The sequence below is a fragment of the Lacerta agilis genome, chromosome Z (assembly GCF_009819535.1).
Source record: "Lacerta agilis isolate rLacAgi1 chromosome Z, rLacAgi1.pri, whole genome shotgun sequence".
In the NCBI taxonomy this organism is placed as follows: domain Eukaryota; kingdom Metazoa; phylum Chordata; class Lepidosauria; order Squamata; family Lacertidae; genus Lacerta; species Lacerta agilis.
In genome coordinates, this window is record NC_046331.1 from 23,761,407 (window position 1) to 23,787,714 (window position 26,308).

General features: G+C 41.3%; 1 protein-coding gene across 2 annotated transcripts; it reads right to left on the reverse strand.

Moving 5' to 3' along the window:
* Nucleotides 1-4,337: 4,337 nt before the first annotated feature.
* ATG4A (autophagy related 4A cysteine peptidase) lies at nucleotides 4,338-26,196 on the reverse strand. Of its 2 annotated transcripts, none has more exons than XM_033137244.1 (13): nucleotides 26,133-26,196; nucleotides 18,791-18,865; nucleotides 17,939-18,010; nucleotides 16,984-17,082; nucleotides 15,617-15,718; nucleotides 14,806-14,878; nucleotides 12,443-12,522; nucleotides 11,369-11,556; nucleotides 11,064-11,142; nucleotides 7,665-7,810; nucleotides 7,150-7,206; nucleotides 5,968-6,079; nucleotides 4,338-4,492 (listed from the first exon to the last, which is right to left on the reverse strand). In XM_033137244.1, the coding sequence occupies exons 1-13, from the start codon at nucleotides 26,140-26,142 to the stop codon at nucleotides 4,428-4,430; spliced, it is 1,158 nt and encodes a 385-aa protein (XP_032993135.1). In that variant the 5' UTR covers nucleotides 26,143-26,196; the 3' UTR covers nucleotides 4,338-4,427. The 2 variants fall into 2 exon arrangements, with proteins under 2 accessions (XP_032993135.1, XP_032993136.1); XM_033137245.1 differs by having other exon boundaries at nucleotides 18,791-18,862; nucleotides 26,133-26,183.
* Nucleotides 26,197-26,308: the final 112 nt, after the last annotated feature.

Genomic DNA, 26,308 nt, shown 5'->3' on the forward strand with positions numbered 1-26,308 from the left:
AATGGAAGGATTTATCATCATGGGTGCTTTAGCAATTACCCAGCATTTTTTAAATATGCATTTGGTGGAGAAATTTGTGATGGGTACACTTTTTACACACTATCCTTCCCTGTGTAATGTTTACATATAAAAGTTTAGGAAATATTTCTCAGCATTCCCCTGCTATTTAATGTGCTACAAAGAGGTGAGGCAGCGGAAGCAAAGATAAGTGTTTTCACACCTACATCTCATTTACATCTTTTGCAAATCAGAGTAACGAAATTTACAGGCCCTGTTCAGACATTACACATATCTGCTTCTTAATCTGAGACAAGCACACTGTTTGCCCATGCATGTACCTCCCTCCCTCCCCCTCCCTCCCTCCTTCCTTCCTTCTCAGTGTGCTGCAGTTGAGTACTTCCTGTATCAATTAACCATAGTTTTCTGTTGCATCCAAAGCAGAACCACTATTTTTACAAACCTGGATCTGAACCCAACTTCACACCATGGTTTCAGACTCTCTTTTACAGCTTTTGTAAACATAGCAGGAAACTGTAGTTAATTAACAAATAAAACCTTCAAATGTGGTGCATCTAGGAAGGGGAGGGCAGTGCATAGACATAACACGTAGGCAGAAGTTGAATGCATACCTCAGTTTACTAAGCAGAGAATATTGTATCCAAACCGGGCAATAATGGATTCTGAATGAATATACCAAAGAGGCAAGTGTATTGAGTAGTTTCCTACAGTACTGCTGTATTACTTAGAACTGCAAAAAGCCTTTGCAGAGTCAAAGCACACTAGTGGTACTACATTGTACAGATTTTTTGGTTGGTGCATATAGGCAGGCACATGCACTGAAACAACTGCAGGGGGTGGGTCCAATGCAGCAGGTACAATGCATTGTGATACCTGCAAAGTTAGAACAGCCTGAGACTGCATTGTACTGACTATTACTGGGAGGCTCCTTCTGATCCTTTCCAGGCTGCCTCTGAATGCACTGGAAAGCCCAGTAGAGAGTGGGGAAAGCCAGAAACAATGTTGGGCTGCCATGCAATTTCCAATGTAGCTGACCTGCCTGCTCATTGCTGGCCTGCCTCAGTGCCTTTTGGGGTGGCAGCTATACTTGGAGTTCTGAGCTTGGCTTCATTGAGCCAAAAACGTTTCTTGTTTCCCACCTGGCTTGCCTCCCCATCAGTAGGGAGACAGGGCAGCGGCAGGTGATAATACACCTGCATAGTCTCAGGCTTGGCACCACTTACCGCCGCCCCACAACCAGCTGCCTCTCAGTCCTAGGGTGCTTACCATCAGCTGCTGTGGAGGTCAGAGTATGGGACAGGTTGTTGTAGCAGAAACAGCACAGACTGCAGGTGCCTGTAGGAGCAGAGAAGCAACTTCTAGCATGGCTCCAAGATTCCCCTTTGCATGGGAACGTGAGTGCAAAATTGTGTGCATGTGTGCAGCAAGTTTCTGCAAAATGGGGACCTTTTTAAATGTTTCCTGCTGGTTTAATTAAGCATATAATATAATATAGTATAGCCTGCACTTAAGGTCACATTCTTCAGCTATCTGCTCTGCATGTGCTTTGAGCTCTGCCATGGATTCACTGGATCCAGGTTTAATGCTCTGCTTTGATGGTCTCTGCCATGCATTTGCAGCAGTTATAGGAAGCCTCTGGGCATTTTGTAAAATATGTCTTCTCATTGCATAATGTCTTAATATTTTCCTGTAGGTGTTTATGCAAAGTTCCTTGCTTTCTGCTTGTGACACAGGAATAGCCTAGGCTATGTTGGATTAATCTGTGATAGTCTATTATATGTGGATGGTATTTCGTGGTCATAGGGGACTTAAAAACATGTGCAATAGTTGTGCATCTAAGATGAACAGACTGTTTTTCATTTATTTTTTAGGGTGCTCTATTTTTACTGAGTTTTACACTATAAACAGAATAGCCAGTTATCTTGAAGACCATTTTCAGATGTTTTAAAACCCATGTACCAATCTTTATGGGATGATAGCACACTATATCCCGGGTCTCTATGAACCCCTGATCATACCAGGCAGGCTGCTGGTGGTGCATAAAAAGATTCACTTTGTCCGAAAGCTCAACCTCCCTGACACTTGACAGGTCTCAAAATCAATCGTGATTCTGTACCATTTGCAATAGGAATGCAGGCTTGAGCAGGTCATTGGGGGTTAATGACTTCTGTATTCACTGGTGCTTTATGGGTCTTGAGTGAAAACGTCCATTTTTCTTTGTGGAATCTAAAGACATATGTGTGAAATTTCATGGTTTTCTCCAACTCTTGTGCTGTACTGTACATAAAATGAGAAAATTTATATACTGGTTTGCAACTGTTAGAGCACATTTACAGATTTTTGCCTTTCAGAGGTAGCCTTGAAACTGCTGGTGCCAAAGTGATATACACTATAAAATAGTTTAGTTTTACACCTAACTTTGAGTAGATGTTAGATTAACCTTTTCTACTGCTTAAACCATGGCGGGTTCTCTTTTGTTTCAACTGGGGGAGAAGTGTGATTATTTTTGTAATACACTATCAAAAGCATCTTTAGGGCACAGGCTGTATTTTCCATTGTTTATTTTATCGAAAAAGCCATAAAACACAAATATGCCAATTTTGTGAGTTATGCTGTTTTTCCTTATGCAGTTGAATGAACACTGTCCCTTTCTCTTCACCACTCTCCAACTTCTCGGTAAATTTCAGAGTTTTTCTGAACAGGATGCCAGTTTTGGTGCAGGACATAAACACATATGAAAATCTAATGGATTCAACAGTTGTGTGTTCAAATCAATCAGTTTGCAGTTGTATTACCAGAGAGATCACTAGGGGACTTTTGCCACCTACCCTCCTTACGAAAGTACCAAAGGGCAGCTTTCTCTCACATGGAACCACACAATGATTTTTTTATATGGGACACCCCACCCTCTAGCAGATTCACACTCCCTGATTGCGCAGGTGATGGTTTCAGGGGGTAAATATGTACAATTGTAACTCAGCACCAATTCATTAGATCTTGTTGCATAACAAGAGGCCAAACATATGTGAAGAAACAGCATACTTGCTTCTCAATGCACATATGTGTAGTTCTCATCAGATTTCATTTGTAAAGGCAAAGTAGATGCTTAGACCCATATGGAATAATAAGATGCTCATAATGGTTGCCCAAAGCATTGTTTTTACAGGAGCAGCTAACCTAACAAGCAAAGTGCTAATGATTATGGCATCAAGGAGAAATAAATGTGCTACGTGCAGCAAAAGTAACCTTTAGGGGAGAAAACCTCAAGTTGCAAATAAAACTGCATTGCTAGGATCACAGGACTATAAAAGTTACCCCATCCATGCCAAAGTAGTAACAAAGGGGAAGAGACAGTAATTTTCATTTTGCCAGAGAACTTCCTTGGGTGGTTAGAAAGGTCCAAAACAATTCACAAAATCTAGCATGTAATTTATTAAATGTTTAAGAAATTTATTAGATGCACATGTAAAGTGCTCTTACAGAGGAGAGAAAACTGTAAATATTTTAAAATAAATACAATTACAGTTTGAAACAAATTGCTTTTTTTTTACTCAAAAACCAAAGTAGAAAGTTTCCATAATGATTTAAACTTAAGGTCAAGGTGAAATATGTCATGAAAATTACAGAGGAGGAGGAACATACCAAGGGAACAGGCTGCTCCTGGCACTCTCCAACCTTCACTTCCTTTCCAGGAGTGCAAGTGGGGAGAGGCTAGGAGGCTGGAGGGTTCCCTCCAGGTCCCCCATTCATTTATTTAACTCCTAGAAACAGGAGGACAATTGCAAAATTTGTATCTATTAGACAGTTCCTTTCATAGAAACATTTAGGTCTGTTTATTTTTGAAATGTGGTTGCAGAAATGTATTTAAACAAAACCATTGGGTCTTTTTTTCCTGATGCAGTTGATCTTATAAAAACAACACATTTATTCCTATGAAACAGTCCAGGTGAAGAAACAAGAGGTAAACACACACCTTTACCTCTACATCATGCTTTCAGTGTGAACAGAACTATTGCATTATACTACACTGAGTAATAATAGCCGTCCAGATATCAATGCCTTCAAGGCAATTCCCAGCAATACTTCAATATCAATATCCCAGTTTACTTCAATATCCCAGTTTACTTCAATATCATCATTGCCTTCATCCCCCAAAAGTTCATTTTCCTCAGGCAAAATACATTCTTAAAAAAAAACTGTGGGGCTGGGGGGCTGGGTCAAGGGGTATGTCCACTTTCACTTCTGGGAAGTTCTTTTCAAAACTGTTATCCTCAGTTCCAGTTACTGGTCATTTCTTGTGCTCTGTTCACTGTTTATATGCAGGCACTTTGGAGAGAGAAAAGGCTGCCGTGGTCTTAGTCAATTCATATGCTACACATGGGCACACACAAGGTCAACTGAAGCTTCCTTCAGACACTCAGGATCTCAAACTCTTCTTCTGATTCAAATAGTTTGTCAGTGGATTCAATGAGCTCTGTGGGAAATGGAAAAAACAACTTATTATCAAGAGCATGCACCTCTGGCTTTTGTGCAGAAATTTACAAACTTTACCATGGCAAGCCTCCCTAATTATAAAATAAACAAACACTAAATTGTCAAACTTTTCCAAATGTAACAAAGATAAGAAAGTTTAGTTATTTATTGCAATTGCCTATGTTTCAAGAAAGGAGATGATAGATTAAGATTTGTTTTTAAAACTGTTCTCCTTTAACTTTTGTCCCATGGAATATGTGGGAATGACTGTCTTCCCTTCTTCAGAGATGTTTTGGGCATAATCCAAGGTTCTTAGCATGTAGGCTCAGTTTTAAAGCAAACTTTTCTGTACCTTCAGCAAGGATTCATTTTAAAAAGCTGCCTTTGTGTCACATAAATTTCTGTGGGTCTCTTTCCTAGTTTCCAACCTGCAAAGTGCAACTTGCTGTTCCTTAAAGAGCAAGCTTTGTTCTTGTTCTTGTGCCTTTCACCACATTTAGAGACTTTTATGACCTTCTACTTACATCCAAATCAGCATTAGTGCAATCCTTTTGTCTGCTTTTCCACACTGATGCAAGACACTTGATTTACCACATCTCCCTTTTAAATCCCCTGTTCCAGAACTTATGGACTTCCATTTGACATGAAGACCAGTTGCACCCCACCCCATTCCACAATCCTGCCTTCAATCTGCAAGGTCTGCATCAGTCTCATTTGCTGCTACTGTTTCACGGGGAATTCCAGTTCCAAATGGATCCCATCTGTTGGGAAACAGAGATAACTCCTCTCAAGCAGCACTGTGTTTTATATGTACAAGTATTTACTTAAGATCTGGAGTGCTTCCACCACTACTAGAACTGGGTGCACCAATTTCCTAGGATGGGCTGAATCTTCAGAGTACTTTGGAAAAGATTCCAGTGCCATTGTGATTTAAACAAACCACAAAATGTGTTGCTGACATTACTGGAATCCATCACATAACCACCAATCCATAGGACCAATTTCTATGTGGCTCTCATTACAAGGTAACCAGAAAAGTCACAGCATAACAAAAGGAAAAAAGATTCCATTCCCAGGGATGACAAATTAGTGCATGTTAATCTAGTGAAAACCTTGGCTGAGCACACAGCTTCATACATCATGAAATTGACTTCAGAAAGAGCACAGCAGTGGGAGGAAGGGAAGACAACAAAAGTCTGCAGTACCTTCAAAGTCTAACAGTGCCATAAGCTTGTTTAGGCTACAAATCCTACCCTAGTCCACAAAACTTTTACGTCACAACAAAACTGCTAATTCTTTAAGATGCTACTGCTGTGTTGCAACATATGGAAATGGCTACAGCCTCTGGGAAGAAAAGTGGGAAGGGTTAGATAGGAACATTTGTTACTTCACAAACCAAGATTTCATCTCACTCTCTGTATCCTTCTCTCTATATATAGTTGTTTGAGGGGGGTGGAGTTAAACACAATCCTGTACCTGCTCCAGTTGTGGTTACTTCTGGCTTTGTAGGAGGTATGAAAGGGGGCCAGTGCGGTGGATGCTTTTGAACCAACTCAAACATTCGCAGACTCTGTTGCTTAAGTATTTCCTGGGGAGAACAATATTTCATTTTAAAATGTGTGCTGCAATAACAAAACCAGAAAATATAGCTGAATTATACGGGAAGTTAACAACTGGAAGTAGCAGACAGTTTCTGATCATGTGCTACAGAATCATCATCATCATCGCTTGCACAGTCCTTTAGGTAGTCACTTCTTAGTCTAATGATCAATGCTCACACTTTAATGCTTTCATGACTGAAATATCTGTGAGCATTCTTGCGACACCACAAAAGCACAGCTGGAGCTATTATAGCTGAGCAAAACTCAGGCAGCAGATCATGTTCACCTCGGTTTTATTTTTCTGCAAAGCCACACATTATGTTCTATGACTGCAGGGAGAACTTATTCAAGGAACGGCTTAGTTAGGAACATAGGAATCTGCCCTAAACATCATCAGACTGTTGGTCCATCCAGCTCAGCAACATCTACACTGACTAGCAGAAGCTATCCAGGATTTCAGAATTCTCTTCCATATGGATCACGCATAATATTCCTAAATTATTGGACCTCTGTCTGATCCAACAAGATGCTTACATTATATCTTGAACTATTTATTTTTTTACTTCCAAAACCAAGCAGTGTGGCCTGCCACATAGTCTCACACTCGCATACCATTGGGTTGCTTTTCAACAAGTACCAGGGCAGTGAGGAGATCCCATAAGTAACAGGCACCTGTACACCAATTACGTGTCTCACTCACAAACCAGGGCTGGCAGATGAAGACATGACACAGGAGCACACACACTTTTAGGTATCAGATCAGAATGTAACCTGGGCAATAGATCCATATGTACTTTGGGCCCTGGCTGACCTCTCTACGCAAACTGCAGGGGCACATGCTGGCTAACGCCATGCATTTTCCCTATACCACCACTGCAGCCAATTAGCAAATCAGTACATATAAATGTGCTGCTGAGCAGAGAGGGCCACAATGGGGAGTAATTTAAAACAGCCTCTCCTTGGTTATATTATTTCATGCATCTCACCCCACCTAATGTACCTAGAGGTTCATTTTAAGGGGGAACTTATGCCAATTAAGAAGTTTCCTAATGCTTACCTTTTGCACAAGGCTACACCAGTTATCAAAATCCTTTTCTTCTCTACAAAAGAATCCCTGTGAAGGTACAGGAATATTTTAAGTGAGATATAATTTGGGGGCAAAAAGTACCCAGTCAGAAGTCTGGTGTGGGGAAGAGCAAGATCCAGCTGTCCAAATATTACTTTTCAGGGCATCTTGAATGAACATTATAATAATTCCCCCAAGATTGGTCATGCAAGTCCCTCATCAACAGTCAGAAGTGGTACAAAACAAACACAGAGAAAAAAGGCCACAAACTGCATTAACATGTAAGGCTAAATTAGCCAGTATACAAAATATTGGGCAGTTTAGGTATGTAACCAAACCAGGAGGCCTTGACATAAGGTAAAGTTAGCTGCCTGTGCATGATAGGGGAGGTACAGCATTCGTGTTCCAATTGTGAAGACAAGAAGAGACAAAAGTGTGGGGTATGGACTAAGGGGTTGCAAGGCTCCAGGTCAGGGTGACAGATATCCACTCCTGCCAACACCTACTAAAGCTACAGAGGGATCGAGATTCATTATCTTCATCCGATGTGGTGCTTGCTGGCAATGGAAGCTATGGTCATCTACAGCACCGTTTTCTTCAGAATCTACAAAAATCTGTGTGGTGTGAGGGTCCAAGTAGATCAACTCATTTCCTGTGTGGGTAAAACAAGAGCAGTTTGTCAGAAATGGGTAGAACTGAAAGCCATTCAGTCTTGCACTCTGTATGGACATTAACAGCAGGTGAGGTAGGGCAGATGAGAAAGTGGATTGAGAAGAAAAATAAAAGAAGCTGCCAAATGTAGGAAGCAGGGGCTTAGAAATGTAGGAAGCTTCCCCATTGATCCAGCTATCCCGGTATTGCTGTCAGTGATGGGCAGTGGCTCTCCAGGATCCCCAAACATACTGGTAAGTCTATTCAAGCCCTAACTGGAGAGGCCAGAGATTGAATCTGGGACCTTTTTGCACACAAATCTGTGCTCTACCATTAAGCCGCAAAAGAGATACACAATAATGAAAAGGAGGGAACAATGCAATGCAGGGGGCAGCAAGAGACATTTGGTGTCTATGAACACAAGGGGTGCTGTAGAAAGGCAAAGAGGTAGTAGTGCTGGAGAGGCAGGGAGACCAAGGACTAGAAGGGGAGATGGGCTGAGTCAGGGCGACTGAAGGAAATGGAACTGAGCTCAAACATAATAAACTGAAGGAAGGAGAGGTGAAGGAGCCTAAAGGAATGACGGCAGAGAAGAGATGGAGCTGAGAAAATAAGTAGCCAAAGATGAGCTGGGGGAAGACTTGCATAGGACAGGAAAGGTTGCAAACTGTTTGGAGGAAGGGTCTTAAAAGAAAAGGTGGGCTGGAGAAGCCAAAGCAATGCTTTGGGGAAGAACTAGATTTCATACAGTGATTTGAACTGATCAAACCACCTGCTCTCATACTCCCAACACTGCAACTTGTCAGCACAATAAAATCTGGATAATACTTAATACTGTAACCTTAATTGTTTATCCCCATTAAGACAGGCACCTGCTGTTCATTAAGCATAAAATCAAAAGGCTCTCATGTAGACTAGAGGAGAGCAATCTGTATTTTCAACTTCACTCTCCAAACTGAGAATTAGCAACATGTCCACTGTGATCACCACCCAATCCTACCCATGTTGTATGTTTTGATGTCCCATGCTATGAGAGGGCATGTCTTGTGGCAAGCTTTGTGAATAGAGGAAATGCTTTCCCTAACCTTTCTCTGATGAAGTGCTCATACCTTGAAAGCTTATATTTAGTTGATCTTAAAGGTGCCACTGCAATTATTAAAAAAGATTTTTTCATCTTTCATCTTGTTATTTATTATGACTATGACAGATCAACATGGCTATCCACCTGAATCTTTCTCTAGTATATTAAAGAATGATGTGGGCCTTTGCCTCCAGGTTGAGCCTGGAGTGTCCTTATGTACACTTACAGCACAATACTACTGAGTGCACTCAAGAGCACAGTCTTGTAGAGATGCTTGATCAGTTTTCTGTCATCTTGACTCTAGGAGGATAACAGCAACAAATTGGAGAACCCTTAGTTTTGATAATGTTGTCTTTAACCATTTCCACATCCCCCGGGGGCAGACTGGGAATGAGCTCCTCCCCACGAAGTTTTCATTGTGGAGAAACGTGAACAACTGAATACACAAATGTGTGGGTTTTTTAACCCTTCTTTAAAGAGAATTTTTAAAGAAGGGACCCAGGTGGCGCTGTGGGTTAAACCACAGAGCCTAGGGCTTGCTGATCAGAAGGTCGGCGGTTCAAATCCCTGCCACTGGGTGAGCTCCCATTGCTCGGTCCCAGCTTCTGCCTAGCTAGCAGTTCAAAAGCACATCAAAGTGCAAGTAGTTAAATAGGGACTGCTCCGGCGGGAAGGTAAACGGCGTTTTCATGCGCTGCTCTGGTTTGCCAGAAGCGGCTCTGTCATGCTGGCCACATGACCCGGAAGCTGTCTGCGGACAAACGCCGGCTCCCTTGGCCTATAGAGCGAGATGAGTGCCGCAACCCCAGAGTCGGACACGACTGGACCTGATGGTCAGGGGTCCCTTTACCTTTACCTTTAAAGAGAAATTAACTTTCCAGAATAAGGGGGAATTCCACATAAAAATAGTGATGTTTCAGTAGTTCACTTCTCCCCAAAGAGAAAGGGGCAAGAGAACAAACAAGTGAGGTAGGGAGTATACTAGAGCAGTGTTTTTCAACCACTGTTCCACGGCACACTAGTGTGCCGCGAGATGTTGCCTGGTGTGCCGTGGGAAAAATTGAAAAATTACTTTATATATAGTCAATATAGGCACAGAGTTAATTTTTTTAACATTTTCTAATGGTGGTGTGCCTCGTGATTTTTTTCATGAAACAAGTGTGCCTTTGCCCAAAAAAGGTTGAAAAACACTGTACTAGAGGCCCCAATCTAATATTCCTCCTGGGGACAGGGGAGGAGTTAGCATTCAAAAAGGCCTGCTAACCACCTTTTCATACTCTATTTAAAAGTCTTAATGATCAATGGATGCATTTATCAATCAAGAACTAAACTATCCATGCCATTAGCCATAATTACTAACAGATATGGGACACCATTATCTTGAACTTTTCCTAAGAAAGGAGTGTGTGTGTGTGTGTGTGTGTGTGTGCGCGCACATATACATGGGGCAGAGGGAAGATTTCATGCATCATTTCATATTATATATTCCAATGTATTTACAAATTAAATAGGACACACAAGGAAAGAGCAGTGGAGGGAAGAGGTAGAGGGTGGAGAAAGGGCCAGGTTTTTTGTACTGTTTGTGAAAATTTGATAAAAGTAAGTAAAGGTTTTGAGTCAGGCCGATCACTGATTGTTGGTATTTTTCCTGAATAGCAGTTGGTGGTTCTTGTCCTCATTCAGAAAGAAAAAGGGTGAAACCTCCCTGTGGCCCCAGTCTCCTAGCTCAGTGTTTTTCAACCACTGTTCCGTGGCACACTAGTGTGCCGCGAGATGTTGCCTGGTGTGCCATGGGAAAAATTGAAAAATTCAAGAGAATTACTTTATATATAGTCAATATAGGCACAGAGTTAAATTTTTTAACATTTTCTAATGGTGGTGTGCCTCGTAATTTTTTTCATGAAACAAGTGTGCCTTTGCCCAAAAAAGGTTGAAAAACACTGTCCTAGCTAGTGACAGAAGCCTGATCACACTACTTCTTTGGCTCTTCAGCCTCAAAGCAAAGTACTGAGCATACGATGCATTATGAAGCAGTACGGAGTATCTTTTATATACTGTACTCTCTTATTACTGCTGGCTGTTAGGCCCACCTGCATTACTTAGCAAATTCAGCTTTAAAATAATCCTTCAGAAGCAAAGATATTTATTTTGTATTCCACTTATTTTTCCTTACCTAAGAATCCTATAAAGTAATAGGCATTGTTTGGTTTTCCTCCTAAAGCTCCCAAAGATTGTGGCATCTTAAAACACTCCTACAGATTGAAAGAAGATAAAGAAGAAGAGATTTATTACATTTATATGCCACCTTTCTTCCATGATGGAACTGAAGGCAGCATATACAGAGTCAACCAGACCTCTTTAGCTGGTTTAGTTGCAGGTACTCTTTAGTTATTAAAGTACCTGCAACTGCTCAAAACATTTCCAAACACTCCTATTAAGCTGACCAAATCAATCACATCAACTATAAGAGAACCATACCTTAAAAGCATCAACATAAACCGGATTGATGTGGTTTATCCCCAGGCGAAGAGGTACAATCAGCAGCAGAGGCTTCCAACCACAGCAGGTCCCCATAGGGCTCTTGTTTCGGCTGAGCACACTCCTGTGTGACAGGGAGCTGCAGTGGGTACTGGAACAGTTCTGGGATGGAAACCGGCACATCTTCTCTGGGAAATAAGAGACAATAAAACCTAATTGTCCATTCAATTGAATTTAACTGTTCACTTTAATGGAGGGAGCCATTCATGTGTGCACACGTCTTATACTTATCTATGAAGTGAATACTCAGTTCAGTGTCCCCAAATACTTGTGGGTTACAGCAAGACATTCCTTACAAAAGGAACCAGTAGTTAAGAAGAAAATTGTGGCGATTCTGTCTGCACAACTAGAATAAGCTTGGAAAAGTTTTAGAGCTCAAGTAAAGAAGCAAACCCTGAGTTTTCTAAAGAAATTGATTACAAAATAGCAATCAAACCGTTCAGTGGATGCATTGTGACACGTAGCATGATTATTCTCATGTGGTATGGCTGTGAGACTGAAACTAATACAGTGGTACCTCTGGTTGCGAACGGGGTCCGTTCCAGAGCCCCGTTCGCAACCTGAAAGGTCCGCAACCTGAAGTGCCGTGTCTGCACATGTGTGTGACGCGATTCGGCACTTCTGCGCATGACGTCATTTTGCACGTCTGCGCATGCACGAATTGCCAAACCTGGAAGTAACCCGTTCCGGTACTTTCGGGTTCGGCGCGTTCATATCCCATGACGAACGCAACCTGAAGCAATCATAACCAGAGGTACAACTGTAATAATAATAATTTATTATTTGTACCCTGCCCATCTGGCTGGGTTTCCCTAGCCACTCTCAGTGGCTTCCAACAAAGATTAAAAATACATTAAACTAGTCCTCTTTTAGCTGACAATCTGTGTCCAAGCATGCTTGTACTGATCTTCATATTTTCCAAGGAATAAAAATCAGACTGGAGCTAAATCCCAATTCAGTTTAAGGCCTGGGTGAATCAGAAACTCTGTTAAACAGCTGGTGCTTATAACTTACTGATATCTTCAATCACAACTGTGTTGTCCATAGACACATAAACGGCTAAGGAATTCCATTCATCAAATAGTGCAAGTTTCCTGGGGGTGGGGAAACAGACAGTAGTAAGTCCAAATTCCATGCCACTCAGAGGCCAACACTCTGCCTTCAATATGACTGGAGGACTCTTAAATAAATAAGATGTTCTATCTTTTGAGGAAGGGGTTCTAGTTATTTCCTTTTGTACATCTTGCCACTTCTCTGACCCATTTTTTATGATATTACGCTTACTGATACTTCTAGGAGAGGTCATTTTACAAACACATGGATAACGTTGCACACCAGTGTAGTGGGATTGTCTGTGAGTGTTCAATCCCATTCTTTAGTGGGAACTGGCAACAGCCAGCAAGGGAAGACTTGCCTCCAGAGGCTGAGTGGGTTCCAGTTGCTTAGCTACACTCTCTTGCCACAGAATACATCCCTGGGCTCTAGCGCTTAGTAGGCTGACGCCAAAGGTCAACAACAGGGAAGATTATGACAGGATTAGGATTAGGGTACCATAGAGTTCACAATAATTCAGGTACCATAGGGACACAGCGACTGACACAAAACTTGAATGTGATTTTCATTCTAAAAATCTGTTGTAAACTACTTTCAAGAGCTTCTCAGGGATGCAAGTGGGATGCAAGAAAAATAAATGTTGTTAGGAAAAGATCTGCACAAAACCTTTAAGAAAGTTATGGAGAAATTTGATCCCCCAGAAGTTGCTGAACTACAATTCCCATCAAGCATGCTCAGTGGCCACGGATGACAAAAGTTGTGGTTCAGCAGCATCTGGAGGACCACGCCTGCTTTAAAGGGGGAAAAGAAAAACAGGAGATAATTTTTTATTGTTGCAGGTGCTAATCTGGATCCCTGATTTCTGAGATTCAAATTATTAAGATTCTGCTTGTTTTTACTGAAAATGTTCTGAAGATGCAGATTGCTATGCTAAATTAATACAAGAGACTGGCAGTTTAACATAATTTTTATCTCTCTATCTGCCAATATTCAGCTTCCACTACTAACCTTCCCCAAGTATGGTCATATTTCAATCTTCTGTTAACTGCTTGTGTGGAAGAGATACATTGCTTTTCCAGCTTAATGTTACTTAATAATAGGATTTTTACGTCAGGTCTAGAATTTCAGGCTGTTCTTATTCAACAGGTCCCCATGCTTTTAAAGCTGCAATTTAAATTTTAGTGCTTCGAGTAATGACAGATAAATTCTATAACATGGGGACAATGTGTATCTCAGAATACTGAGCTGCTTCAAAATCAAACCAGCGATCACAACAGCAAGTTGTGATGCTAACTAGAAACTTTGTCCTAGAGGGGTTTTGCCTTCCCTGTTCTATCATATGGATCAATTCTGCAAGTTGTTGCTTGATTCATGCAAGAGATAGCCTGGTGATTAGGAGTGCAAAGCCTATGGAAGACAGCTCAAGTCATGCAATGGTTGGTGAATTGGACTCAGAGCACTTGGCTTTAAATTCCTACTATGCCATGTAGCTCAATGAGTGACCTTTGGGCAAGTCACTATCTCTCAGTCTAACCTGCCTCAGAAAAATATTCTGGATAAAATTGATAACTATGTGTTGTGCTGGAAAAAGGGCACCAGAAGAAGAGGAAGAAGAGTTTGGATTTGATATCCCGCTTTATCACTACTCGAAGGAGTCTCAAAGCGGCTAACATTCTCCTTTCCCTTCCTCCCCCACAACAAACACTCTGTGAGGTGAGTGGGGCTGAGAGACTTCAGAGAAGTGTGACTAGCCCAAGGTCACCCAGCAACTGCATGTGGAAGAGCGGGGATGTGAACCCGGTTCACCAGATTATGAGTTTACCACTCTTAACCACTATACCACAGAGGCTCCACTTGTTCATCCCACAGTGAATATATGCTATCATCTGCCAACAATGACCTTCCACCATCTGCTTGGAGCAACAAGTCAGTCTCCGTGCAAAGACTAAATGCACACACAACTGAAAACAGTAGGAAACTCTGTTGTTGACTGTTATTTAACATCATTAAAAAAAAATACAAAGCAGGATTGCTGTGTGAAATAGCTGGACAGCAATTTGGTTCAGGACTCAATCAAGATCCATTGCAGGTGTTAATGTAACAAAGCCAGGAAGCTTGTGCATAAAAGTTCATGCCACAATAATGAATCGTTAATGTGCCAGAAGGGTCAATCATTACCACCACCACCACCATCATTATCTCCAGGGAGAACCTTCATGTTATGAAAGTGCAGCAGAGTATCAATGTTAAATGAGTGAAACTAAACTGTCTTTCCATTCCATCTAAATTCCACACAAGATATACATGCTTGCTTGCTTGCTTACTTGAGCACTTGGGCAACAGTATTTGGTCCAAACCATTCCCCAATAGACTTCCCTTCACCAACACCCATCTGTGCTGTGTAGATTAGAAACAGAAACAGACACACAGAAAAATAAGAAGCATCAGTCTGTCGAATGGCACATTCTTTTAGGCTGCATTGCACACATTCCAAAGCCATTAGAAATTGGGACTACCTTCACACAAGTGAGATGGAAACTTGTTCTGTATCACACTGGAATATTATCACAAGACTAAGAACCTCAGCTAAATATTTTAAGCTTGATTTAAGCTGAGCAGCAATGCTAAACTATAGTGTCTGAACCCAGACCACTAGCAGTAAGCCAGAAAGAAGCCAAAAACAAACCTTCAGAGTTCAGAACACATGACAAGCCATAATATGACTTATCTGAGTCACATGAGAGGGAACTATACAGCAAGGGAGAGGCATGTTCGACTGAACCATGGATAAAGACAAATAGTGGTTTAGTGTCCTGGTCCATATGTCTCAGTGAATCTCAAATTTCAGAATCATGCCTTTCACTTGGGAGCTCTCATGACATCAAATAATTTGGGAACCTCTATTCTAAATTACAACCTCATCACCCAGTTATTATTATTTCTATATCTGTGCATGTGCACCCAATAACTTATTCTCTTTTGCACTGCTATGCTTTTGACCAAGATTTGCAACTTTTATAACATTTGAAGACATACATACATTTTTCAAACTAAAATTATGCTAACAGAAGTTTAAGTACACTAAAAGTTTGAAAAACAAGGGTGGAAGATATAATTCTCAAAGCCAACTCTTACCCATTTGATGGATAGAATAACAGCAGTCTTTTCTGTCCAGGAAACAGTGTAAGATTTTGTGATACTCTTCAGGTTGCCTTTTGTGTTTCTCCCAATGCCAATCTTAGAGAGAAAATTATTCTAGATTTTAAATATCATATCATAATCTTGAAAAAGTGGTGCTCAATGGCAGTAGGTGATACATGTATTATGGCGATACATGGTTATGATAGCTACTGTAATTTTCTAAATTATTGGTTACAAATCAGGGTTGCATACTTACTACCAAAAAAAGAATTACAATTGCACAACCGGGTAATATAATTTCTGAACCAGAAAAAACCTGATTTTAAAATATAACTAGGAAAGCTGTACATAATAGCATATTTTCTCCTTGCAAAGGTTATTCTAGTCTTGCTAGAATCAACTAGATGAGGTACTGAAGCCCCACCCCAAACACTATAAAACATATTCAGACACCCCACACCCTCACTCATGGTGGATTTGATTTAAACCAAACTGATTTAAATCACATTTTAAATCAAACTGATTTAAATCACGATTTAAATCACTAGTCAGTAAGGCTTGATTTAAATCACAGTTTTCTACATAAAGACTAATTCTTGCTGGTATAACTTTAATATGCAAGTAGATGAAGATTTTTAGAATAACAACTTTTCATATTAGTTTTTTTATCCCCAGTTTAATAGGTTAATCATTCATATTTGGACAACTTTTCTGTTGTACTTAGGAAGGAGAAAAATAATCATTACCTTAATAATAACAATTTAAATAGATTTATTAGATCCATTCCACTCCAAACAATCAGAAAAATATTGTTTCTATTCTATTCACTGAACTTCTTGAAACTTAACACTGAAGGGGTTGATTCTGTATTCATAGTTTTGTAGAACAATAGGATTAAGGTCTTTTTCTCAACTCTGTTCATGTTATAACATTTTTGCTGTGAAGAAGAGGCATGTGATCTCTGCTGAGTCAAATTCAGTTTTGAGAACTGCAAAAGTAAACCAAGCATCTGTGATAATATCTTGTAGGCAGAGAAACTGCCCAATAATCATACAAAAACCTCTGGAAGAGCATAAATGACATTGTGAATGGATTAATGGAATTTATTTACCAAAAAAATTAAACATATACACTCTTATTCTACATAATTAAAAAACTAATCTTTATTTCATGATTGAATAACCTTTGGATGGTAATATATTTTTACCAAAAAGCATTTTATTTTTTAAAAAAATCCGATTTAAATAAAAAAAATCTGATTTTTTTTTTATCATTGATTTTTATCCACCCTGCCCTCACTCATTTCTCATTCCTTCCACCACAACCATTCTGGGAATCTACTGGTGAAAGACCACACTCACCCCTCCCCAAGTGTCGACAGATCAGAGCCTGAGCCAACATCATCTGTCCGCATCGCAGCATACAGCCCCAGCCAGCATCTGAGGAAGGGCCAGTGCCACCTGGGGTCAAGAATCACCACATTTATGAATTTACAAAAAGAAATAATATAGAATGCTTCCCTTCCTTGGATTTTTCTCTTCACATAAAAGAAAAATGCTTAGTACCCGCAACAGTTTGCTATTGGAATAATTCTTAGCATGATGAAAATGCAGTGGTGGACTGAGTGAAGTCCTCAAGTAGGCTTTAACCTAAGCTGTGGATCATATATCCAAAATTCTGGAAGAATGTTGTGATAGTTTGATTAATGTCATCCAACCTTACCCAATCTCGTGACCTCAATATGCTTTGAATTAAAACTCCCTATCAAGCCCAGCCTGCATAATGACCATGCTGGCTGGGGCTGATGAGAATCTTAGTCCAAAACGTAAGGAAAGCACTAAGTTGGGAAATGTAAGAGTATAGACCCACACCCAACTCATAGCATAAGAGCACTGAGAGCCACAAAGGAGAGGGTAGAAGCTAAATAAGGTCTTTGAAAGTCAGGGGGCAGTTCAGATGGCCCCCCTAAAGGAAGGTGGTTGGAACAAACCCAGTACTGTATCATTCCCTTCAGGAAGCACAACAAACATCACAACAAATATCCCACCAATGCTACCCAAAGCAATTGCTAGGCTGCAAAGGACTCACTGGATCAAGGCAAAAGCCTAAAAGTGTCAGGACCTGTTCTGTACCAAGTAATTCTCTCCACCAAGGGCAAGCGGATACAGGAAACTTTTAAAAAGCACGCACTAAATGATCAAAGGCTGCAAGTGCTGTCATCCTGAACTAATTGTTCATTCCTTTACGCAGGTCATATTTTTAAGAACAGAACAAAGGGAAGGGGAAGAACCCACACATCTCAGCAAGCGTACCTACCAATTGGTGAAAATTTTCTTCTGTAGGTAAACCAAAGACGAGCACTTATATCCAAAAGAAGCTTAGATTTTTCTAGAATTAAAAAAGCATTACAAATAGAGAGTTCAGATTGCAAATTTACACAAATTCAGTTTGTGGTTGCTGCTGCACTGCTGAACATGAACAACTGAAGAGAGAATCAAGGATCTATGTGTATTAAAGTAGCCCCCTTTTGTAGAAAGTCTGCACTTCCTTCTTAACTTCCCTTTTTGTATTCCAAAGACATGTCAATATTTGGAACAGTTGCTTCCACAGTTCACTGCAGAAGTGCAGATCTCTCAAACTCCGTGTTATATCAGTCAGTTGACTCCATGTTAAACAGTTCCATTATTCTTTCCCCTGCTTTATTTCTCTCATTCCACAATCTTGAGCAATCCTGATAAGATGGTCTTTAAATCTCTTTCCATCTGTCCTTGTTCAGCACATGATCACCCCCAAGTTGTTTTTTCACCAAAGAAAGTGTCACAATACCATTCCCTTTCTCAAGAGTCAAGACCACCCTATCAAATGAAGATTGTTTAGCCATAATCATCCAACTGCTAGAAATAACACAAGTCACATGTGAAAAACCTGACAAAAAAGTATATTGTGTAAGGATGGTCTCTAGATAGCATCCTCTCCTAAATGCCATTTTGGTTTACAGCATTAGTACCCTGGGCATTCTAGACAGCAGATTTATTTTCCAGGATTTCTACTCTCTACACAGATTAATATAGTGAGGCACAATACAAAAGTGAGAAACATGAGGTGCTTAAACTAAGCATCCACAAAAGCTTTGTGGACCTGAGAAACACAGCTTCCTTCCATTCCTACCTGTTTTAAGATGGTGCTGCCTTCCTAAGATCCAGACAGGCTCATCTGTTTCAGGAAGCTCTTCTACATAGTCTACTAAAATAATAATTAGGTTTTCATATTTTTTGAAAAATAAACACACATGTATAACATTTATTCCCTTGTTTCCCCTGTAATTTTAGTACCTGTTCAGTTCATTCCTAACTAATGAACCTCTTACCACACTGTCACACTTTGTTTACCCTTTCGGACATTGGAATTTAGACCTCTTACTTTTAGCCAGACTATAGCCTTTGCCATTTGCACTGCAATATTGTAGACGAAACTGAAACCAGATCCTATGTGGCAAGAGCTGAGCATTAAACACGATGATCTATGATTTGCAAAATTCTTCTTTTGGCTAATGTAAAAGGTGCATGAGATAGATTTGTATGTTTTAATTTTCACATGTATACTGTGATCATATCAGCTGAGAAAGGGTCCCAATATGCAACAGCTTAACAATACTGAAGAAGATTCAGTCCCTGTCTTTAGAACTAAGTTTTTTTCTAAGTGTCTATTACTATAGCAATGGCAGATATAAAGTTAGTCATAGTATCAGGACAAGGAACAAAGGTGTTCCAGAACTGAGACCACAAATAAACAAAGAACTTGTTTTCTAAAATTAGGTGACAGGAGAGGAAAATAAGCTTACAGTATTTTTAAAGAAATGTTCCATTTCACAAAATAGTCCTTTCACATGAAAAAAATCTCGATTGACCTGATAATGCATTTTCAAAATTCCATATTTTTTTTTTGTTGAAAAGAAAGACATTTTCCTATACATGCTGTTTACAAAATTGATCTTTAAAATGTGTGGGGCTGTCCTACAATAATGCTTCCATTTCTTCACTATGATGTGAAACAACATATTCTTGGGGTTACCACACTAAATTGCGGGGGAAGTAGAATCATGGCTTCTTTTATGAAGGAGCATCTCCACTCCCATCGTTCTGCCCAGACAATGAGATCCAGTGTCGAGGGCCTTCTGGCGGTTTCCTCACTGTGAGAAGCAAAGTTAGAGGCAACCAGGCAGAGGGGCTTCTTGGTAGTGGCGCCTGCCCTGTGGAACACCCGCCCTGTTTAGGGAAGTTTTTAATGACTGATGTTTTAATGTATTTTTAATCTCTTGTTGGAAGCCACCCAGAGTGGCTGGGAAAACCCAACCAGATGGGTGGGGTATAAGTAGTAAGCGAGCAGGATGGGATCCGAAGGCAAGAGGCTGACCCCTGGGCACGGGCTGGCTTAAATGCAGCCAGCCACGCCCGACCGCTGTGCCGATTGGTCAGCTAGCCGGGCACCGCACCCAGGGATCAGCCAGTGGGTGGCAGGGGATGCAATCAGTTATTTCAATCAGTTTTCTCCAAGTATGAGTAGTGTAATGTTGTATATAATCCAATGTATTTAGTTTTAGTGAAGACAGAGTTCTGGTTCTGCATCATATTGCTTTTTTCCCTTTTTGCATACCTTTTAAAAATGTAACTTGCATTCTTTTTTATTATGACAATAAGTCTCAACGAAAAGCAGCACATAACATCATATTGAAATTACTGCTACTACTAGCCACAACTTCAAATAGAACGAACTGTACTAAAATAAGAAAAGAATGAGATGTAACACAAAATTGCTGCTGTGAGCTCCTTTAAACAAGCAATAACAAGTCTCGACGAAAAGCAGTATGTAACACCATACTGAAATTACTGCTACTACTATCTACAACCTCAACTAGAACGAACTGTACTAAAATAGAAAGGAGTAAGACATAACACTAAATTGCTGCTGTGAGCTCCTTCAAACAAGCAAATGTAATGTTTAAAAGGTCAAAGCAGCCTAATGTCAGCAATTCTCCGGTTCATATGGTTTAAAAGGCAGGCCTCTGTGTCTTTCATTTTCAGCAACTTCCTTTGCTAAGCTTAGTGTCATGAAATACTATTCATTTTCAAGCAAAAGAAGTATGTGTGTGTAGTGATGTGATTCTTAAAAACCTGATTCAGCTCTTAGTAACATCAAGGATTATCATTCTTGTTATTTCTGAGGGATGATCCACATAAAGTGGATATATCAAGTGATGAAAAGCTGTGATAAAAATATTTGAGAAGATAAAACATAGTTCGTTGACATATAGTGAAAATCTCAAGTTTCAATAATTACTTTTTAATTGCACGAGAGGGGGTTGACAGAGCTTGCAATTAATAACTTGATTAGTCATAATAACTTGGAAGATGCAGGATACAAATGGCAAAAAATAAGCAAATAAATAAAACAAAAATTAACCAGACATTTTAAATGACTTTTCCTATGCTTAAAAATATGCTGCAGCTCAGACTGATGCCATAAAGTCAGGCATGAACTAACCTTTGATACTTTAATTTCCCACGTAAAAGCATCTGCATGACACTCTTTGCATGCACTGCCAGAGTCCTGTTTATTTTTCCAAAAAGAACTGGAAATTTTTAACCATTTAGGTTCCAAACTTAAGACTGTGTGATTTAAATACAAAGTCTACTGTGACATTTAAAAGAAAACAAAATAGATTTCCTTAATTCATCGTTTCATGTTTGAAACTCTGGCAAGGTTTAGCTTCTCTCATTTCCAAGTCCTTACTACAAGGATAGCCCTTTTTAAAAGTTTGGAAATAAAAATAAAAGCTCGGATAATCTCAGAGTAAGTTTTGGATGGATATAAAAGTTTTTTATGTCTCGTCTGCATTATCCTTCATGCTGTAACATTTCTGTCTCCAGTTGTAGGCAAGCAACTTTGCTTTCACTGCAAAACTAGGTTAAAACAAAGCAAACTTTGTTTGAATTTATGCTTCCCCATTTAGTCATAAATCTTACAAATTTGGCAAGTCACCATTTCCTAACTTAAACAATTTCTGAGTTGCTGTGATCATAAAATTAAAGCAAAGCACCTCAAAATCCTAGAATAGGGCTAATACACCTAGAAATCAACTGAACAGAACCATTTGCACTACAAGTTATGCAGAACTATGAAATTTTCTGTAGTAACGTAAGAGTTGTGACAATGCTGTAACATGCAATAAGACTGTTGTATAGGGACATCACTGTATTATGTTAGTAACCAATCCCACCCTACACCATCTAAGCCTCAGGATTTGCAAATGGACTCAGCAGCTCAAGTACTAGACACGGTGGGGAAACTAGAGTTAATTTCCCACAAGTATACTTAACGCTGCAGGCGCAGAAACCACAAAGAGACTTGCAGCCAGGAACACACAGGGTGGGTTAGAATGACATCAGATGGCAAGGAGGTAGCTGAGGAGCCTAGATCTGGGAGTCTTGAGGCTTACAAAAGTAACTCTAGAGTTTTTTTACTGGACATAATTACTGCAGGAATAAGTGGTGGAAAGCAGCCTCAACTTGTCTTTTGGAGTTGGACACCTGCCTTCTAATTTGCAAGTTCATTTGCAACTTCATACAGAACTTATTCAACTAGACATATGTCAGCTCATGTACCTACACATATAGTCATTGTTATTACATGGGCTGGGGAAAATAACACAGTATGTGATGGTACTGGAGCCTCCTGAAGTTGAGGCTCCAGTACTTTGGCCACCTCATCAGAAGAGAAGACTCCCTAGAAAAGACTCTGATGTTGGGAAAGATGGAGGGCACAAGGAGAAGGGGACGACAGAGGATGAGATGGTTGGACAGTGTTCTCGAAGCTACTAACGTGAGTTTGGCCAAATTGCGAGAGGCAGTGAAGGATAGGTGTGCCTGGCGTGCTCTGGTCCATGGGGTCACGAAGAGTCGGACACGACTGAACGACTGAACAACAACAACAACGTGATGGTGGGTCAATACCACTGATCACCTTTTGAAATATTCAAGAAAGATGGTAAAAAGGATGCTTTGTTTACTTTATGCTTCCATTTTGAGCTGGTGGTCATAAAAAATTCTAACTCATTTTTACAGCAATAAACAACAATGCAGTCCTTTGTCACTGGAGGCTCAAGTGGCCTCAGTGGCACATGGCACCTTTCACTAGTCAAGGCTGCTGTAACAAAATGAGCCTGACCGATCATCCACATTCTAGTAAACTCCAGATTAGATTCCTGCAATGTATTATATATGCGACTGCCCCTGGAGATTGCTCAAAAACTTCACTTAGGCTGCAGCCCTAACTACACTTACCTGGAAATCAGCCCCATTGAATTCAACAGGATTTACTTCTAAGTAGATATGGTTAGGATTGTGCTGTTATTCCAGAAAGCAGGTGGTGGTCTTTTAAGTGGGGCACTCTTGGAAGGAACAAATTATGTAGATCTGTTCCAGTTTGGGTTTCAGCCTGGTCCAGGAACACAGCAAACTTTATCTCCCTGGTGCTTTTGGTACAATTGATGGTATCCCTTAGGCCCCCTGGCAACTATGCTGTGGGGTGCCACACATATCCTCTTTTCCCAAATCTTGTTTGACATCTATATGGTGCTGGTAGGAGTGACTTCAAGTGAAGTATTATCAATAGGCAGATGACACCCAATACTGTTTCTCTGTAACATCTGATACAGTTACAGGTAGGTAGCCGTGTTGGTCTGCCGTAGTCGAAACAAAAAATAAAATAAAAAAATCCTTCCAGTAGCACCTTAAGAGACCAACTAGGTCTGAGACAGGTGTAGTTGTGCAGGTCCTAGACTAGTGGCTGGACACAGTGGTGAGCTGAATAAAGACTTCTGAGTGGGTGGCTCCAGATCTAGGAATTAGGTGGTGTGCCTGCTCTGGACAGCACTGTACTCCTACTGAAGGAGAAGGTGCGTAGTCTGGAGATGCTTCATTGTCAGTGGAGACTCACATATCCCCAGTGGTTAGAAGTGCCTTTACCAGCTTTGCCTGGTACACCAGCTACAGCTGTTCCCAGAAAAGAAGGGTCTGACTACAGTGACCAATGCATTGGTAATCTCAAGACTGGATTAATTTGAAGTGCCCTGTGCAGGACTGCCTTTAAAAGAAAGTTTGGAAGCTGCAACTAGTGCACAATGAGGCAGCAGCTGAGTGGGGAAGCCTACCATGACCATATTTAATCAATTTGGAAGGAGATGTACTTGCTGTCAATTTGTTACCAAGACAAATTTAAGGTACTCTTGCAGATATATTAAGCCCTCTATAACTTGGGATATCTGAGGAAATGCTGCTCCCATACAGATATGCCTATTTGAAAAGATATCAAAGGAGGCTTTCCTATTGGTACCACTATTAGCTGCAGCAACCCAAGGGAGGATATTTCTGTGATGGCATGCACTCAATGGAATTCCTTCCCGTCCAATAAAAGGAATGCATCAACTATTATAAGTTCTTGATGCCAACTAGGAGATTGAGCTACAACTCATAAAGTCATTAGTTCAAATCGCACCTTTCTTATGGACTCATTAGCAAGAAGACTAAGAATGCTTGAAAATATATTAGGATTTTGTCAGTAGCATGAGATGCTGTAAGGCAGGGGTGTCAAACTCAAATTCATCGGGGGCCGCATCAGCAGTTTGGTCACCCTCAAAGGGCCGGTTGTATCTGTAGGACTATGTGTCCACTCTTTATTATCATAAATTATTGTCACTGCATTCAATTATGACTTTTTTGTAATAATGTCGCGCGTGCGCACTCCGTTGCTGGGCTCCTGCTGCCGCTTCCGCAGCGACTTTGCGAGCCCTCCAAGTGAAAATGCGGCTGGGGGGGGGGCTGCCGTGCGCGATTGGCAGCTGCCCCCAAGCCGCCTTTTCATCTGGCGGGCTTGCAGCATCGCTGCTGATAGCGGCAGCAGCGGCGGGAGCCCAGCGACGGAGTGCGCACGCATGACATCTCGCGCGTGCGCACTCTGTCGCTGGGCTCCCGCTGCTGCTGCCGCTTCCACAGCGACTTTGCGAGCCCGCCGGATGAAAAGGCAGCTTGGGGGCAGATGCCGATCGCGCACGGCAGCCCCCCCAAGCCGCTTTTTCACTCAGAGGGCTCGCAAAGTTGCTGCGGAAGCGGCAGCAGCAGCGGGAGCCCAGCAACGGAGTGTGCACGCGCGACATCACGACGCCCCGCCCCCAGGGGGGTGCCTCCTCCGCGCTGCCGCCCCAGGTGGCGCGGAGCCTCCCTCCGCCCCTGCGGCCGGCAGAGGCTACACGGGCCACATGATGAGGTCTGGCGGGCCGGATTCGGCCCGCGGGCCTTGTGTTTGACACCCGTGCTGTAAGGAATTATCTCATTTCACACACACTTCAATCTTGTCATGTCCCCCAGCTATGAGCTTAAACAGCAGCACACAGGGAAAAGGGCCAGTGAAACCAATTGTGATTTAGGGTGAGGAGCCCTACCATCTTTCCATACTCTGTCAAAACCAAAAGATCAGTTATTCTTACAACAGAGTAAGGTCACCTGTACATCTTGTTCTCCCCTTCACCCACCATTGCTATTGGTTTTTGATTTTTTTTGTTTTTGACTGTAATAGTTCGTTTTAATAGAAAAGCAGGATATAAATACAAACAATGCATCAAATTAGCTTAAAAATACCAGAATCACGATACTGCAGGTTACAGACACCAAAATAAATATGTATGTTGGACATGCATACATTGAAAATTACATATACATAATTCTGAAAATTACAGACACACAATTTTGACAAAATATGCATCCTATTGGTAATAAAAAATACCTAAAGCTTCAACCCTATGCACACACAAATATAGGCATACGTCCCATTGATGAGTCTACTCCGAATAGGACTCTGAGTGGATAGAACCCACACATACAGTATATAAATAAACCCAGACCGACCGACCCAGTTTTAAGTATCCCCCTCCCGCATGATCCCGAGCAATCTCATATACTGAACATGCTAATGTTTATGAATCACATCCAATATTAGCCCTACTCAAAGCAGATCCACTGAAGCTAACGGGCATGGACTAACTCGAGTTTATTCATTTCAGTGTATCTACTGTCGAGTAAGACTTAGTTGGCTACAACCCGCACATACAGATATAGATATAAAGAAGCACAGGCAGACAGCACCAGTTTTCTGTTTTTCCTCCTTTATATGTGATTCCCAAGCAAGCAGCGAACATGTTGGCGTTTGGGCACCCTGCCTGAGCTGCATCAAATCTCAGAGTAGACCCACTGAAGCTAATGGGCGCTAATTTAGGTTCATTAATTCCAGCGGGTCTACTCCGAGCAGGGCTTAACACGGTATAAACAAGCAGAAGCAGGCGGATTTAACGGTCAGGCAGGGGAGGGGGGGGAGATCTGGGCTTCACACGCACAAATAGGGGGTGGGAAAGGGCCGCTTCTCCCCCTCTCACCCGCGCCCTCCCCCGCCAGCCCCTCACCGGACTCCATCCTTCGCCTCCTCCTTCAGCAACCAGCGCCTCCACCGCCACCATCCTCTCCTCTCCTCCTCCTCCTCCTCCCTCCTTCGCCCTCTTGCCGTTGCCGAGAGCCTCTCGCTGCTCCGCCCCTCAGAAAACAACACCGCCGCCACGACAGCCGCCGCGGAGCACGCCGG

Coding starts and splice junctions, on each gene's coding strand:
- ATG4A (XM_033137244.1), bottom strand. Junction 14,879..15,616: donor TTATTCTATCCATCAAATGG/GTAAGAGTTGGC, acceptor TAATCTACACAG/CACAGATGGGTGTTGGTGAA. Junction 7,207..7,664: donor TCGATCCCTCTGTAGCTTTA/GTAGGTGTTGGC, acceptor GTACCTTCACAG/GGATTCTTTTGTAGAGAAGA.